The 17,497-nt window shown below is 39.9% G+C and overlaps 2 protein-coding genes across 2 annotated transcripts in view; one reads left to right on the top strand and one right to left on the bottom strand.

Moving 5' to 3' along the window:
• The window catches only part of GNAI3 (G protein subunit alpha i3), a 79,052-nt gene extending 63,672 nt beyond the window's left edge, over positions 1-15,380 (top strand). Inside the window, exons 7-9 of the mRNA XM_089681188.1 lie at positions 1,674-1,827; positions 1,946-2,143; positions 13,200-15,380. Of these exons, the coding sequence (XP_089537314.1) occupies positions 1,674-1,827; positions 1,946-2,136 (345 nt within the window). The 3' untranslated portion in view covers positions 2,137-2,143; positions 13,200-15,380. The remainder of the gene's footprint in view (positions 1-1,673; positions 1,828-1,945; positions 2,144-13,199) is intronic.
• GNAT2 (G protein subunit alpha transducin 2) overlaps positions 15,291-17,497 on the bottom strand; it is a 96,899-nt gene continuing 94,692 nt past the window's right edge. Inside the window, exon 8 of the mRNA XM_089681189.1 lies at positions 15,291-17,417. Coding sequence (XP_089537315.1) covers positions 17,227-17,417 — 191 coding nt within the window. The 3' untranslated portion in view covers positions 15,291-17,226. The remainder of the gene's footprint in view (positions 17,418-17,497) is intronic.

The following is a 17,497-nucleotide window of genomic DNA, read 5'->3' on the forward strand; positions in this document are numbered from 1 at the left end:
CAACCTTGTGAAGACTTACGGGAAACGTTTGACCTCTGTCATTGCCAACAAAGGATATATAACAAAGTATTGAGATGAACTTTTGATATTGACCAAATACCGTATTTTCCAGCGTATAAGACGACTGGGCGTATAAGACGACCCCTACTTTTCCTGTTAAAATATAGGGTTTGGGCTATACTCGCCGTATAAGACTACCCCTCTTCCAACGTACACTAAATAAAAATTAAAAAACATCATTGCTTTCAATATGGTATGGTGTTTCAGTATGGTATTCCAATGATGGGGTGCTATTCCTCCCACTGACACCAATGATGGGGCACGATTCCTCCCACTGACACCAATGATCGGACACTATTTCTCCCACTGACACCGATGATGGTGCCCCATCATTAGTGTCAGTGTGTGAGGAATAGTGTCCCATCATTAGTGTCAGTGGGAGGAATAGTGGCCCATCATTGGTGTCAGTGGGAGGAATAGTGGCCCATCATTGGTGTCAGTGGGAGGAATAGTGCCCCATCATTGGTGTCAGTGGGAGGAATAGTGCCCCATCATTGGTGTCAGTGGGAGGAAACGTGCCCCATCATTGGTGTCAGTGGGAGGAATAGTGCCCCATCATTGGTGTCAGTGGGAGGAATAGCGCCCCATCATTGGTATCAGTGGCAGGAATTGCGCCCCATCATTGGTATCAGTGGCAGGAAAAGTGCCCCATCATTGGTATCAGTGGGCGGAAAAGTGCCCCATCTTTGGTGTCAGTGGGAGGAATAGTACCCCATCATTGGTGTCAGTGGGGGGTGGAATAGTGCCCCATCATTGGTGTCAGTGGAGGGGGGGAGGAATAGTGCCCCATCGTTTGTGGGGGCACACTTACTGGTCGCTCTCTCACTTCGCGGGGCTCCGCCTCCTCGCCGGTGATTGGCCGCCTGTGTGCCTTTCCTGAGCTACAGTTCTGGCGCCCAATCACCGGTGAGGAGGCGGAGCCGAGTGGCAGCGCAGACATCGAGCGTCCGAACAGAATGAAGGAGCAGCTGCGCTTCCTGGAACGGATCGTCGTGGGACCTGGACCGGAGCCAGGTAAGAAACAGCAGCCCCCTGCCCGCCCCTGTACTTTGTGTCTCCTTCGTTGGAGGGGGGAGGGGGCAGCGCCACGCCACCCCCCGAAAAAGTGCCGCCCTGAAAGGACGACCCCCGATTTTTCAGAAGATTTTCATGGGTTAAAAAGTCGTCTTATACGCCGGAAAATACGGTACTTATTTTCCACCATAATTTGCAAATAAATTCTTTCCAAATCAGCCAATGTGATTGTCTGGATTTTTTTTCTCATTTTGTCTCTCATAGTTGAAGTCTACCTATGATGCCAATTACAGGCCTCTCTCATCTATTTAAGTGGGAGAACTTGCACAATTGGTGGCTGACTAAATACTTTTTTGCCCCACTGTACCTGCTACCATTACAAAGTAAGAACATAGTTTGAAATATTGGTATAATGTGAAATGCATTCCCATGGAAAATATTGGGTAAATACTACTCAAATAAAAATGTGAGCCATGTAGGTTGAAATGAAGTTTAAGAATTGCTCTAAATTGTCATGAAACAAAACAGGATACATGGTTTATGCATAAATTCCTTGACTTCACTCAGTTACATGGGCTTTTCTTATCTCCCATTTACAGAACCGTATGCATGAAAGTATGAAGTTGTTTGACAGCATTTGCAACAACAAGTGGTTTATTGATACCTCCATAATTCTCTTCCTAAATAAAAAGGATTTGTTTGAGGAGAAAGTAACCAGAAGTCCACTGACCATCTGCTATCCAGAATATTCAGGTATAGGATCAGAAGGACATCTTCCTGGTGGGGTGATGGTGCTTGATACTGCCAATCCAGCCTTCCAAAAAATTTGGAACACTCTAATACTTTTTCCTGTAAAAATGTATCTTTTCAGGCGCTAATACTTATGAAGAAGCTGCAGCTTATATCCAGTGTCAATTTGAGGACCTAAACAGAAGAAAAGACACAAAGGAGATTTACACACATTTCACATGTGCAACAGATACAAAGAATGTCCAGTTTGTGTTTGACGCAGTGACAGATGTGATCATAAAGTGCAACCTTGTTGAATGTGGCCTGTATTAATCTGGAGGTAAGATATTTCATTTACTCCAATAATACATGTGCTATCTGCGTGGAACAGGCAGATCTAGCCTATCTAAAATGTATTTCTAGTTTCTGTATTTGTAATTTGATTACTTTAAGGTTGTTAGGACATTTCCATGCACTTGGCTAAAAATGTTGTCACTTGATCTCAAGAACACAGTTGTGAGCCTTTTTTTGCTGTACTAGAACACTTGAAAATACTATAGTTTAGTAATATTAGAGGAACATAAAAGGAAAATGGCTACACTCCTGTCGTTCTTATGTTCCAGGTGAAGATCTTGAAAGCACCTTTAACTTTTGCCAAAGTGAAAGCTAGTTTTTAAATATATTTTGTGAGGCAGAGAAAAAGTTAAAAAGACTTCCTGAGTGCTAAGCTGTAAGTCATTCTACAGTTAATCTAGTGCAAGAAATAAGACAAGTATTGTTTAACATGGAATTACACAGAGTGGCCTGAACCTTCTTTTCTCGGGTCCCCTGCCAGCACTCTTGGCTCTTGTAAATAAGCAAGCCTAGTTGCTAACACTCTCTGGTTAGTGGCCACTCCACTCAAAGATCTTCCTGATGCTCTATCAGTAATAGGTACACCAGAGTTGGACATCATGGCCTCCAGATTCAACAAAAAGCTGGACAGGTTTGTGGTCAGGTCCATTGAGCCCCTGGTTATCGCAGTGGATGCTCTTGTGATTCCATGGTCCCCATTCAGATTCTCCCTCTATTGCTTTGCAAGATAAAGGAAGGACAGACTTAGGTGATCTTCGTCGCTCCAAATTGGCCCAGGGTAACTTGGTACACAGACATACAGAATCCTAGCAGGTGAGCCTTGGTCTCTTCCACACAGGCCAGGCCTCCAGTCACAGGGCCCTCTAACCCACCCTGCTTCTTGGTTGCTGGCTTTAATGGCATATCTGTTGAAACCCAGGTCATAAAGGATTTGGCATTCCTGACTCATTCTCACCTCACCTAAGGCAAGAAAATATGTCTCTTGTAAGATCTATGATTGCACCTAGAGGGCCTACTGTGGCTGGTGCGAATACAGGGATCTCAACCCCTGCAGATTTTCTGTTCATCTCATCCTGGTCTTCCTCCTGTCAGGCCTTGACCAACATCTGGCTCTTGGTACCCTAAACGGGTAGGTTTCTGCCATATCCATTCTATTCCAGAAACTTTGGACTTTGCTTTCTGTTTTCAAGACCCTTTTATATATGGAGTTTCTTGTGATAATCTCCCACTCTGACCACCTGTGTTTCGTTGAGATCTGAATCTGGTGCTTTCAGTACTTCAAAAACCTCTTTTTGAACCAATTAATGATATCCAATTGGCGGATCTCATGGGTTAGGTGGAATTTTTGGTGGACATTACTTCCTTCAAGCATGTCTCCAAGTTGGAGGCTCATTGCTTGAGGACGTTCCATGGTGTACGACTTCCTGTTCTAAGTCCTGTACTGTATGACTAAGATAATGAGAATTTTGACCTACCATATCTTGGAATACAGTGCAGGAAATGGGTCCCTCCCTTCTGTCTGCTGTTTCTCTTTATTGTTTATAAACTGCATTATATGAGGGTGCACAGGGGTAGAAAAGCTTATTCTTCAGCAGGTGATAATGGAAGTCTCTTAGAAAGGGTTAAGCCTCAATCACAAATTCCTCTGGAAACATCTATTTTACTAATTTAATCTGACATTAAGCCCAAAGCTATTAAACAAAAAAATACCCATATTTCTCTTCTGTTCATTGAGGGACATAGAAAGATTGTAGATCTCGAACCACCTGATTATAGCGCCACCTGCAGGAGTAGGGTGCTAGGCACAAAATACGAAAAAAAAAAAAAGTGTCTAGTTGTGACCCCTGCTGGTGGCAAACACCCTGTCTGCTACAAGCAACCTCTGTTTTTTTTGACTAATGACAAGGAGTAAGGACCTGATGGGATTCTTTTTTGTTCCCTTTTCGCATTTTTACATTCCTTTTTATTCTCCGGTGATTGGCTGATTCTCCAATGGCTAGTGAAGAGCTGGATATACAGTTGTGTTCAAAAGTTTGCATACCCTGGCACAAATCGTGAAATCTTAGCACTGATATTGAAAATATGACTGATCATGCAAAAAAAAAATCTTTTATTTAAGGATAGAGATCATATGAAGCCATTTATCACTTAGTTGTGTTGCATCATAATGATAAGAAAAATCACCGAAATGGCCATGATCAAAAGTTTTCATCCCCTGGAATGTTTGGCCTTGGTACAGACACACAAGGTGACACACACAGGTTAAAATGACAAAGGTTAATTTCCCACATCTGTGGCTTTTTAAATTGCAATTAGTGTCTGTATATTAATAGTCAATGAGTTTGTTGGTTCTCATGTGGATGCAGTGAGTAGATGCTGAGCCATGGGGAGCAGGAAAGAACTGTCAAAAGACCTGTGTAGCAAGGTAATGGAACTTTATAAAGATGGAAAAGGATATAAAAAGATATCCAAAGCCTTGAATATGCCAGTGAGTGTTGTTAAATCACTTATTAATAATGAAAATCCAGGGATCTCCTGATACCAGGCCAAGGTCAGGTAGAGGAAGAACGTTTGCAGCCACAACTGCCAGAATTGTTTGGGATACCAACTAAAACCCACAGGTAACCTCAGGAGAAATACAGGCAGCTTTAGAAATATATAAACATAAAATATGCAGCGCTAAAAGAATCGATGATAAATGAATATTAAATGTACATATTATACATGTGCAAATAAGCAAAGTTATTAGGCACTGAGACCCATGACGTGAGTCCATATGGTATATCAAACGAAGAAAGGTGCATATAGTGACATTAGTGACAAACTCAATCAATCCGATGGTAATGATAAATGGTGAAACAATCCGTGACTTCTGTGACTTAGAGAATAAATGTTGATTGCACTAACCAGATAGTGCAATCTTTTGCGCATTGGAGTAAATAAGACCTACTCCTGGTCATCTGGATCTGGAGCACTGCAACATGGAAGGTCATCAGGCCAGCAGAATCCAGGTGATATGCATCCAAAGGGGATAGCCCATCTACAAGTATTCAATTATCAGCCACCAGGGGGATCTTACACGCTATCATGTGTCAGGAATCACCTTGGGGAAGGGGCTCGTAGAACAAACAAGCCCAGAAGAGAGGTATCCAATAGTGTAGTATTTTATTAATGAGCGTAATATAAAAGCAGATAAATTAACTTAATTTAAAATTTCCAAGATGGACGCCGGCCGTTCATAGGGACTGTGTGGGCTGTGGCCACTGTGTGGGGGCACCTCCCCTAGCTTACCTAAGCTGGGGTAGTTGGCGGCCCTATATGCCTGGCATGCCTATGACGGTGGCTGGCTGTTTCAGGAAAACGGTAATAAAAGTTTTCATTGCTGATGTGTGAGCCTTGCGGGCTCCCCTGCAATTATTCTTTATGCTTACCTATTTGTACAGCTTGCAAGCCTGTGTCTGTCACAGTCGTCTATCCTGTTCTTGGGGTCCCCTTTGGAGCCTCTGGGGTACTACCCTTTACTTCTGGCATAGATAGCTTTATTTTGCATATCAAATATGGTGTCCCTGAAATTTGCATACATCTACTTCATTGCCTTTTATTTACGAGGGGTGTCAGTTTCTCTGCTCACTATGCTTTTGAGGAAGCCTTTAAAAAAAAAAAAAAAAAAAGTTGTCTTCTCATCCACAGTGGATCTACCAATTTCTAAACTCAATAAGGCTATGATTACCCTGGTGGAGGAGTCACTGTCTTTCAAAGATTCTATAGACGAGAGTGTTCGCTTGTCTATCCAGGTGCTGGCTCATGACACATCATTATGGGGGTGTATATATTTATATATTTTAAAAAAATTTTTATTAATAACTGTTGGTAAATGATAGAGATCTCTTGCTTGTTTGTGTCTCTCTTGCTTGTTTGTGTCTTTCCTGAGTACTGTATGAGGAGAGATATTTGGACCTAGTCTTCTTGAAGAGTGTATTAACCCTTGGTGGTCTCATTCTGTTTGCAAAGTGTGGAGGATATCTCCAACAAGCGTACATGGACCTGCTTATTTTTTTTATAAGAGGGCTCTGGTGAATGAACATCTTCACAGGGGCTATGCACTGAAGAGCACCTGTCTACAGCTTGATAGATTTGAAGCACTTACTCTGGTAAACATCAGATAGCTCTGTATAGTGATGGGATCCTGTTTTTTCATTCCCTGCTAAGCAGTGAAACAAAATGATCCCTTAGTAAAATCAGCACACCGTACACACATTAACACTTTCTAGGCACACAGTTAATCCTTTGATTTTCTCAGATGTTAACCCCTTCCTACCCAATGTCATTAGTACAGTGTCAGTATATATTATTAACATTAATCACTGTATTAGTGTCACTGGTGATGTCAGTTGCAGTTAGTCAGTTCCCACTCAATTACGGTGTCCCTCGCACTATCAGTCCTGCTGTATGTCACTGATCACCCCTATTGCTAGTATAAAAAAATTAAAAATTCCAGTATTCGTTCCATTATTTGTAGACACTATAAACTACATATACCAATTAATATTCACTTATTGGATTTTTTTTTTTTACATAAGACATGTAGCAAAATACATTGTGGTCTAAATTTATTAACAATTTGATTATTTTTTTTTTATTTTTATATGGAGTATGGCTTATAGCAAAAAGTAAAACATAGGGGTTTTTCATTTAAATGTTTTGTCTTTTTTTATTTATATAAATTTAAAAACCCAGTGGTGATCAAATACCACCAAAGGAAAGCTCTATTTATGTGAAACAAATTATATAAATTTTATTTGGGTACAGTGTTGCATGACCACATAATTTTCAGTTAAAGTAGCGCATTGCCCAATAGCACAAAATGGCATGGTCATGAATGGGGAGGGGGGGTAAATCTTCCAGAGGTCAAGTAGTTATAATGATCAGCTTTTATTTATTCATGAAAAACAGAGAAAAATATCCACGCTGTGCCTTTTGGGATGTGGTAGCTAACACAAATAAGTAGCAAACCTAAAAAAGATACTAAGTAACAAATGTACAGCGCACTTAAATATTATAAATAATATTCTATTCCATAAGTGTACCAAGTATAGTTAAACTCAGTCCATGTAACATCAAAACCGGAGAGCAACTTGAAAGAAACAGTTCACCACCTTTGACAGAAGTGCAAACTCTTCATACATGTGTTCGGAGGTCCACCACTGTCTGCTTGTGAATCTAAAACTCACCAGAAACGTTGGCTGCTATTACAACAGGAAAAACACCCATGTGTCATCGCCATAAGGAACCAAAGTGAATGAAATGCTGCCAGTAGTTACATCAGCGTCCGCCTTGCGGTAGGACCAGGGCTGTTATAAATAAAGCTCCCCAGGAACCAAACAAATCTCTAATAATGTAGTATTTATAGTTATACAGTGCCTTGAAAAAGTATTCATACCCCTTGCAATTTTCCACATTTTGACATGTTATAACCAAAAACGTAAATGAATTTTATTGGGATTTTATGTGATAGACCAGTGGTGGGCAACCTTTTTTTTCAACTGAGCCAAATCTCGCCAAAACCACGATTGAAATTTATTTTGAGAGCCACATTTTTAAAACTGAAAATACATCCCCCATATAGTAATTCATCCCCCATATAGTAATTCATCCCCCATATAGTAATTCATCCCCCATAGTAATTCATCCCCCATATAGTAATTCATCCCCCCTATAGTAATTCATCCCCCCTATAGTAATTCATTCCCCATATTGTGTCAATTCACTTACCTTTGCTCCGCGCGTTCCTCTCGCCGTGTTCCCGCGCCGTTCCGGTCTTCAGGGCGGACTGTGAGAGGAGAGGAGTTCGTCACGCTGCCCCGCCTACATCCTGACAGCCAATGTTTGCCACGCTCCGCGGGACGGATTAAAAGGTCCGCCGGGCCGTAGTTTGCCCATTGCTGGGCTAGCTGCAGAGTCCTGACTTTTGGGGCGGCCGCCCGAGAGGAGGGAGGGGAGCGGGCGCCCGGCACACAGAAGAGCCGCATTAAAGTGTGCAAAGAGCCGCATGTGGCTCGTGAGCCGCGGCTTGCCGACCACTGTGATAGACCAACACAAAGTGGCACATAATTGTGAAGTGGAAGGAAAATGATAAATGGTTTTCAACATTTTTTACAAATATCTGAAAAGTGTGGCGTGCATTTGTATTCAGCCCCCCCTTAGTCAATACTTTGTAAAACTGCCTCTCTCTGCAATTACAGCTGCAAGTCTTTTTCGGTATGTCTCTACCAGCTTCTGGAGAGTGACATTTTTGCTCATTCTTTGCAAAATAGCTCAAGTTCTGTCAGATTGAATGGAGAGCATCTGCCACAGATTCTCAATTGGATTTAGGTCTGGACTTTGGGTCATTCTAACACATGAATATGCTTTGATTTAAACCATTCCATTAAAGCTCTGGCTATATGTTTAGGGTTGTTGTCCTGCTGAAAGGTGAACCTCCGCACCAGTCTCAAGTCTTGTGCAGATCCTAACATGTTTTCTTCTAAGATTGCCCTGTATTTGGCTCCATCCATCTTCCCATCAACTCTGACCAGCTTCCCTGACCTTGCTGAAGAAAAGCATCCCCACAACATGATGCTGCCACCACCATGTTTCACGGTGGGAATGGTGTGTTCAGGGTGATGTGCAGTGTTAATTTTCCACCACACACAGCGTTTTGCTTTTATGTCAAAAAGTTAAATTTTGGTCTCATCCAACCAGAGCACCTTCTTCCACATGTTTGCTGTGTCCCCCGCATGGCTTCTTGCAAACGGAACATATTATGGCTTTCTTTCAACAATGGCTTTCTTCTTGCCACTCATCCATTAAAGGTCAGATTTGAGGAGTGCACGACTAATAGTTGTCCTGTGGACAGATTATCCCACTTGAGCTGTATATCTCCTCCAAAGTTACAGTGGGCCTCTTGGCTGCTTCTCTGATTAATGCTCTCCTTGCCCGGCCTGTCAGTTTAGGTGGACGGTCATGTCTTGGTAGGTTTGCAGTTGTGCCATACTCTTTCCATTTTTTGGATGATGGATTGAACAGTGCTCTGTGAGATGTTCAAAGCTTGGGATATTTTTTTGAAACGACCCTGCTTTAAACTTCTCCACAACTTTATTTCTGTCCTGTCTGGTTTGTTCCTTGGCCTTCATGATGCTGTTTGTTCACTAATGTTCTCTAACAAACCTTTGAGGGTTTCACACAGAACAGCTGTATTTATACTGAGATTAAACTACACACAGGTGGACTCTATTTACTAATTAGGTGACTTCTGAAGGCAATTGGTTCCACTAGATTTTTCAGATATTTATTTGTAAAAAAAATGTGATAACTATTTATCATTTTCCTTCCACTTCGCAATTATGTATCACTTTGTGTTGGTCTATCACATAAAATCCCAATAAAATAAATTTTTTACATTTTTGGATGACAAAATGTGGAAAATTTCCAGGTATATGAATAAGTTTTCAAGGCATTTTATATAGTGATAAAGAAGTTAATTTCTTGGACTTTACTCTCACTATCTTGGATAATTGAAACTAAGTATTTTTTTAAGAGCACAGACAGGAATAGTTATATTCCCCTCACAAGCTGCCATAACCCTAATTCCTTAACAAACACACCTAAGAGTCAGTTTATTAGGATGAGGAGGAATTGTAGTAAGATGTTGGACTATTTAGCACAGAGTCCGACTTTGAAACAGAGATTTTTACAAAAAGGTTATAATGAGGGAGATCTGGTTTTACTGATCCAAGAGGTGGGGCATATGGATAGATTTAAATTAACCAAAGATGGAGTTAGAAATTCAGTGATATCCTGTCATTTTATTACTGGTTTTTCTAGTCAACACTAGCAGATTACACGGCATGGTGTACCAACAATGGCAGATTATCCATAGACATTGGGGCATTTTGAAAGGAGATGCTGTTCTTAATAAAATCCTCCCAGATGCCCCACAGGTAGTCTTTAGGAGGGCTCCTAATCTAAGTGATAAGATTGCCCCCCAATGTAGTTGACCCACCCCGCAAATTGGAGTTAAGGGATTTTATCCCTGTAATAAGTGTATTATTTGTGGGGTATTTAGACAGAGATGTAGAAGATTGAACAACTTTACCTCACATAGCATGATTAAGACTTATGAAATGGATTCATTTATTTCATGTAATTCCAGATACGTTGTCTACCTCCTTCATTGCCCTTGTGGCATTCAATATGTGAGGAGGACCATGCGTCATCTGAGGGAACACATTTTTATGATCTTAAACATGGCTTTAAGAATCATAGCTTCACAGCTCATTTCAGGCGGTTCCACAATAGTATTGACCCTCAAAAATAGAACAGCACTACGTGCACTTGCTCGACTACCTCTAATTTGTGTCCCGTTCTGAATAAAAGTGCAATGTGCTAAAAACAGAGAAAATATAATATCATATTATGTGACCAACTCTCATAAAGTGCAAACTAAGTGTATGTATTGAACGTACCTTTTATCATATATAAATAGATGTTCTTAATAAAAAAGTGTCCAGTGTACACATACAAAAGTACAAGGAATTATATAACCTAAATCATGCTAAAACCAAAACAATTGCTAACTCAAAACACTCTCTGTCCCACAACGTCCAACATATACTCTCGTGTCCATGAAAAATAAAACTGTTCATCAAAACTGAGGGAACACATTTATAATATTAAACATGGGTTTAAAAGCTATAGCCTCTCAACTCATTTCAGGCGGTTCCACAATAGGAATCCCAGTAAAGCCTTTTTTGTAGGCATTGACAATTTAAAACCCCACTGGAGAGGATGCAATAAAACTCGGGAAATCTTTAAATTAGTGATGCGCTGGACCAACGAGCTTAAAACGTATGCCCCTTTTGGCCTTAACTCTGACTGGAATATTAATTGTTTTATTGATACTAAATAGATTTTCTGCTTTTTGGAGTAGGGTTTTGTAGGTCTTGGAGGAAAGTGTCCCCCTAGTTTATATTTATATTGATGACTCGTATACATTTTGTATTTTTTATCTTTTTCATCATCTAGATATTTGGGCATTAGTCTCCTTTATATTGTTCTAAAGGCAGGCCCCATTTGGCATTTTTTCAGTTGAATGCCATCCTAGCTTAGTATTGGGTCCTGTCCCTTTTAAGAGGAGACCAATAAAGTTTTTAATTCATGTGTTTAATGCTTATTTTTATATATGTTATATTTGGTTTTCTATTTTGTTTGTAAATAGTGGATTTCCTCCACTCTCTCCAATTTGCTAATGTTTTTTGGATGTATATGATACCTAGACAGTCTGAACCCTACTTACTGCTTTGTATAAAACGTTTTTCATCAACTTACTAGTGCTTGGTCACTTAGTTTGACCTTTAAGAATATGGTGGTTCCACTGTTTCTCCTTTTAGTAATTTGGTAGAACAGTTGATTTTTGAGGTTTTCCCTTATTCTAACCTGCAGTAAGATTGCAGACTTTTTATTTCTGGTTAATTAATATGGTGGAACCAACACTTCTGGTTGTCTGGGAGTCTTTTTTTTGTGTTTCTCTTTTCCTTGCACTAAAGTAATATGGTGGAACCGCTACTTCCAATGGGGCAAGAGGGCGGAATTTAAACTTCTGTTTTTTCTGTCTTTACTGTACACACCTGGAGAGGGTGGAGTAAAGAAGCTATATATTAAGAAGAGATGTCAACACAGGAACACCCCTTGATAATGTCGTATTGGATGAAACGCATCGGGAAGGAGTGTCTTGTGCTGATGTCACGCCGCTGCGTGATCCTGGGTCAGCAGTGGCCACATATGTAAGCAATTTACACTGTTTTTCTTGCTTGTAATTATTTTATCCATTTTAATAAATACTGCACTATTGGAGATTTGTTTGGCTCCTGGGGAGCTTTATTAACCACAGCCCTGGTCCTACCACAAGGCAGATGCTGATATAACTACTGGCAGCAATTCATTGACTTTGGTTGCTTATGGCGATGACACGTGGGTGTTTTTGCTGTTGTAATGACAGCCAACGTTTCTATTGAATTTTAAATTCACGAGATGGTGGCTGACTTCTGAACACATTGCATGAAGAGTTTGCACTTCTGTCAAAGGTGGTGTTTCTTTCAAGTTGCTCACCGGTTTTGATGTTACATGGACTGAGTTTAACTATACTTGGTACACATTTATGGAATAGATTATTATTTACACAGTTATAATATTTAAGTGGTGCTGTACATTTGTTACTTTTTATTTATTCATGTAAAACCTTTATACCAAAAAGAAAAAAAAAATTCTTTTGCTGTAACTGAATATAAAGTGTGAGCTGGAGTTTGTCTTAAGTTTGTTATTTGTATTCAAATCTGCTAATACATTTAACACTACCGTTCCCCCCAGACTGACAATGCTGTGTCCTAACTTATTCGTCCACAGTGGTGTCTCACTAATACAGGTGTGTTATTGGCCAGATCATCAGGTGAAAACAGTGGGAAATGCCAAAGAAAAGAAAACTGATGCAACCACCACATCTAATGATTGAATTCCTCCCGCTGTGCTATTGTGTTCTGCTGTCAGTGACTGCCATAGCTGAAAGTATTAAAACTTGAGCCAACCAGGCTTCTAAGTCACCAACCTGGAACAAGCTTGCAGATTAAAAACTGCTGATTTAGCGCTTAAAGCACTGAGCCATTGTAGAACAGCCAGGCAATTAACATTTTCAGGAAGAGAGATCAGCAATGAAAGCTTGAATATGTGTTCACTATATGTTTCTTTTAATCTGGAATGATTAAAAAGGATTGAATGTTGTGCATGTTTCACAGATCAACAGATTTAAAGCTCTATTGAAGACACAAAAATAGTTATTGTGACCTGGTACTACTTGAACTAGAACATTAGATGAATTGGTGCAATATATGAACTCCGTATACTTACCCAGCTTTTCAACCCCCACTTAGTGAGTTGCTTATAAAGTTAGGAGCATTCAATTTAATCATCTTATTGAAATTGTGATGTTTTCTCTTCTTGTTTCTGTCCAGCTTGTAGGTAGAGTTGACTGCTTTGGGCGCCTGGTTTACAGGGGGTGGTGTCACCCTATGCACAAGTCATTCCTGACCTTCCAGAGAACCCACCACCACATCTTATTGTATATGCAGATGTCCTGATGTGAGTCCCAATGACCTGGCTATGTGATCCACGCAATGTTGTTTTAACATTTCCAGTCTCTCAATATCTCAAGAACTGCATACAATGGAAAAGACGTGACTTATGCATATTGTGAGCAAGAGGACCCTTCTTAAGTTCTTTATTTGAAGAAACAGCAGTGTTATCCGACAGTGACCTTTGGGACATTGACTTTCTAAAGCATGTAATGCTATATTTCTTTTTTGCGACACTTAACATTCCCAGTGTTTAATATAACTGTTCCTTCAAGAACCTTTTTTTTTTTTTTTTAAAATAAGATGTATGTACCTTTCATTGTTGAGAGAGGTGGAGGTCAATCTTCCTTAGCCTCACCAAATCTAACCATTTTGTGCTATTTTATGTATAAACCACTCTTCAGCTGAATGTTGAATGTCCTGCTGTAACTACTTTACCGGATGCAAATGTTCTCTCCATTCAATTAGATAAGGTTGTCTATAACTACTTGACAAGGAGTCTTACTATAAAATGTATTTTCATTTTTTTAGGGTGAGTTTGTGCCAAAAAGTTAAAAAGCCTTACTTTTCTTGATTAATATGTTTCTATGGCTCTTCCAATTCTTGCTTCACATCCTTGCAGATTGCCTGGGACCCTTAAACCACGGCCACTCTGTAATGCAATTTTTGACGATCTACCTGTAGGTAACTGCCTCCTCATATCCTCCACTTTGCTACTAATTAGTAGCTAAGGTCAGCAGCACTTTGTTAGTAGCACTACTACTGAGGCCAGTAGTAGTGTTCACTATCATCACGGAGTCCAGTAGTCGTGGACTTGAAGCAGACGAGGAGGGTCAAGCCGTGACCAAGGAAGCCAGACAGCAATAGTATTGTAACGTGACCTAGGTGTCTGGGTGCACTTCAGGAGAGTAAAGCCAACATGCAGGAAGCCGAAGATGCCTATTTTTTAGGGAATGTTTGGCTTTCAATTGTGGAAGCTATGTACTACAGCACATTCTGGGTCCTTGTGCCTATTATTCAGGATTCGGTAATCTTTATATTTGTTTTTCCCAATTATTTGCTTTGCCCTGATGGAAACAAGGAGGCTGCCATTGCTGACCTTACCTTTTAAAAAGGCTCTATGCTTGGCTGCCATGCTGCCCCTCTTGCTTTCAGTATTTTAAGTATATGACCATGAACAAACATACAGTTAAGGACTTCCGACTTTTCTATGACTACTGATTTGCATATTTTTTAAGGAGAATAAACCATTCCTAGCAAAGGCAGTTGTAAAGAACAAATACAGCATCATAACCATGCAAGGGGGAAAGGAAGCAAGAAAATTGGAAGACCTAAGGCCAGAAAATGCTGAGGAATGCAGAGTATTAAAAAGGGAAAGGAAGTAAATCGGAAATGAAGTGAAAGGGAGGGAAGGAGGGTCAGGGAATCCCAGTGGACACAAGCTCTTGCAACGTTGGGTGGATAAAAGTGACTGGTTGAAAGACAGTGGCTGATAACAGGAGATCCAGGGTTGCCAGACTTGAGTAAATTTTGATTCCGTCAAGAAAGCAATAAGTTTCTCATTTATCGTGACATCGGTCATCTTGTTTTTCACTGCCTCAAAACTAAGGGTCGGGGTTTTCACAGTCAGCTAGCATTTTCAACAAGAAGTCAGCAATGGCAGTCACAATATTTATCTAATGATAGGTTTACTTTGTCAGCTGACAATGCACCTAACTGCCATGTTCATTACCGAGTCCTCTTTACGAAATGTCCTCCTACTCCTCTGGTGCCAAAGCTTCAAGTCAGTGTTTAAGGTTTGCCTTTAATATCTCCTGTGTACAGACCAGCTTGTGCTACCTACACTGTACACATCTGACATTCAACGTTTTTATACTGCATTTTTTGTTTCGTATGACAGATATACACACACACTCTTCTGTTGCTTTGCACTTATTTGTATACAGTATTAAATTGGTAAGACATGCAATCTGTATTTTCATCTTTCTTTATTAGTCTTCTACAGCATTTAGATTACTTGACAAGCACCCAACCCTGAATAAAAATGTTGCTGTTCTTTTATTTTGTCTCTTCTACCTTGCATTTTGCATCTTACTTTACATATGATTTTAGAAGAGTGTGACATATTTACAAAGCAACAGTGGCTTATCTCATCTAGATTTGTTAGTTTGAGGAACCTGATGAAGACCTACACTGCAAAAATATTTTTAAGACGGTGACCCATTGCTGTCCTAAAATGAGCAATCGCTCCTCCCTTACACTTGTATTTATATGCTTTACAATGTGCTAAAATGCATGAGTCCAAGTTCCCCAATATAAACAGTGTTCTCATCTCAGCGCTGCAGTGCATTTTGAAAAATACGTGTCAGTTTTTTGAGGCCCAAGAATGAAAATGGATAAATTCAACATATTGGAAACGTGTGTCCATGATGAGTGAGAACACATCTGCCCAACGATAGGAAAAAAAAAAAAAACCCTCTACACCTACAGATAGTTGCAAATAAGACCTTAGAGATTTCTATCACTCAGCGAGTGTGCTGCCTATCCCTAGAGTGGTTTGTTCTGTTGGAAAGCCTTACAAACCGTAACAGGCAGAATGTGCCGTAGAGGAATGGAGATTGTGAAACTTCAGTTAGGCTGCAAATGTAAATTAAAGATGAACTCCAGGCAAATATAAACAAAAATAATGGATACAGTTATGATATTAAAAATCAATCCTGTGTATTTTAGATGCATATAGTGTAACTATAGGAATTTGACGTTACACCAGTACTAAAGAACTCTTTAGAAGAAGGTTGTTACTCTGAGCCAACAAGCATCTCTTGTTTATAGATGTGCAGGCAAGGAAAATGCTGACAGAAGAGGGTAGAGTAACCAGAGGGATGACCTCATTAGTCTACTTTTGCGTCTTTGTCATCCAGTCATAGTCTGGGTGCCTGGAAGTAGCCTAGCTGTAATGCTTGACTGCAGTATAGAAAAGTAAGGTTACTAGTCTTTAGCAAGGCAATGTAAACCACAGGATTGGATGGGCAGCATCACACATCCTTCGCTAGATAACAAAGCTTTCACATATGTATTGATTCTGAGTATTTCTTTGCCTGGAGCTCAGCTTCAAAACGCTGTACACATCTCTGCAAAACTGCAGGGCGATTAGAGAATTATTTGAAATTTGTCTTTGCTTAGGCTACATTAGCTTATCATGATTTCTGCTAATAAAAATCAGAAGAATCCCCTAAAAAAGGTCCAATTTGTTTCTTGTGGTAAGAGCAGGTGTTCTTTAGTCAGTCAATATGACCTGCCTGAGAAAGGATATTTAATAATGTAATGATCAGCCCCATAAGTGATTAATTGGTAAGTAGTTGCTTTGCAACCCTACGGTGCTGGATTTGACTATATCTGAACTATATCTATATAGAGTTGAATTGCTTTTTTATTTGTTTGTGGGTTTCTACCACAACTACAAAAAAAGCTAGTAGGGCTAATTGGTGTCTAATCAACTGCTGCAGTAGTGTTTCTGTGTAATAATCTAGGTGGAGGGACTTTACACTGTCGTCTCTTCTTGGCAACCATGGCCTGATGTCAGTGTTTGTAAGTAGTTAGTAAAGTGCTGTATAATATGTCAATGCACTATGAACACAGGAAATAACTACAATAATTTATCATCTAGGCGATGTAGTGTTGCTAGGAGTAACATCTTGCCTGTCTATAGGGAAACCTTTCAACTACCAGATATTAAATATATTAATGTCAGCACTTACTCAAAAATCTCAAAAAAGACTGCGACTGAAAAACACCCTTCTCCCCTCCTTAACCTTGTTGTTCCAGACCTTTCAGGGAAGGAACATAAGCTGGAAGTGTAAAAATAAGGTCTTTGTAAAATGAATCAAGGATTTGTTTGCCATGCACTTTAAAACAGTCCACAATCTTTCAGTGTCTCTTTGATGATGATATCAGTTACCGCATCGAACACAAATTTAACGTTTTGAGTGTCTGTGGCACAGGTCATGTGACCATAGACCTCCTTGACATCTTTCCGCATGTTTAAATCAAGAAACTGTAGTTTAATATAATTTCCTGCATCTTCATATGAGTTATTACCTATGAGAAAGTAATAATTGAGTTACAAAGTATTCATATTTATATTGCAAGTGAACAGAATTTGTCTATTATGTGCAATA

This window comes from Staurois parvus, unplaced genomic scaffold (assembly GCF_062004578.1).
Source record: "Staurois parvus isolate SC_StPar_1 unplaced genomic scaffold, SC_StPar_1.0 ptg000261l, whole genome shotgun sequence".
NCBI classification, from domain to species: domain Eukaryota; kingdom Metazoa; phylum Chordata; class Amphibia; order Anura; family Ranidae; genus Staurois; species Staurois parvus.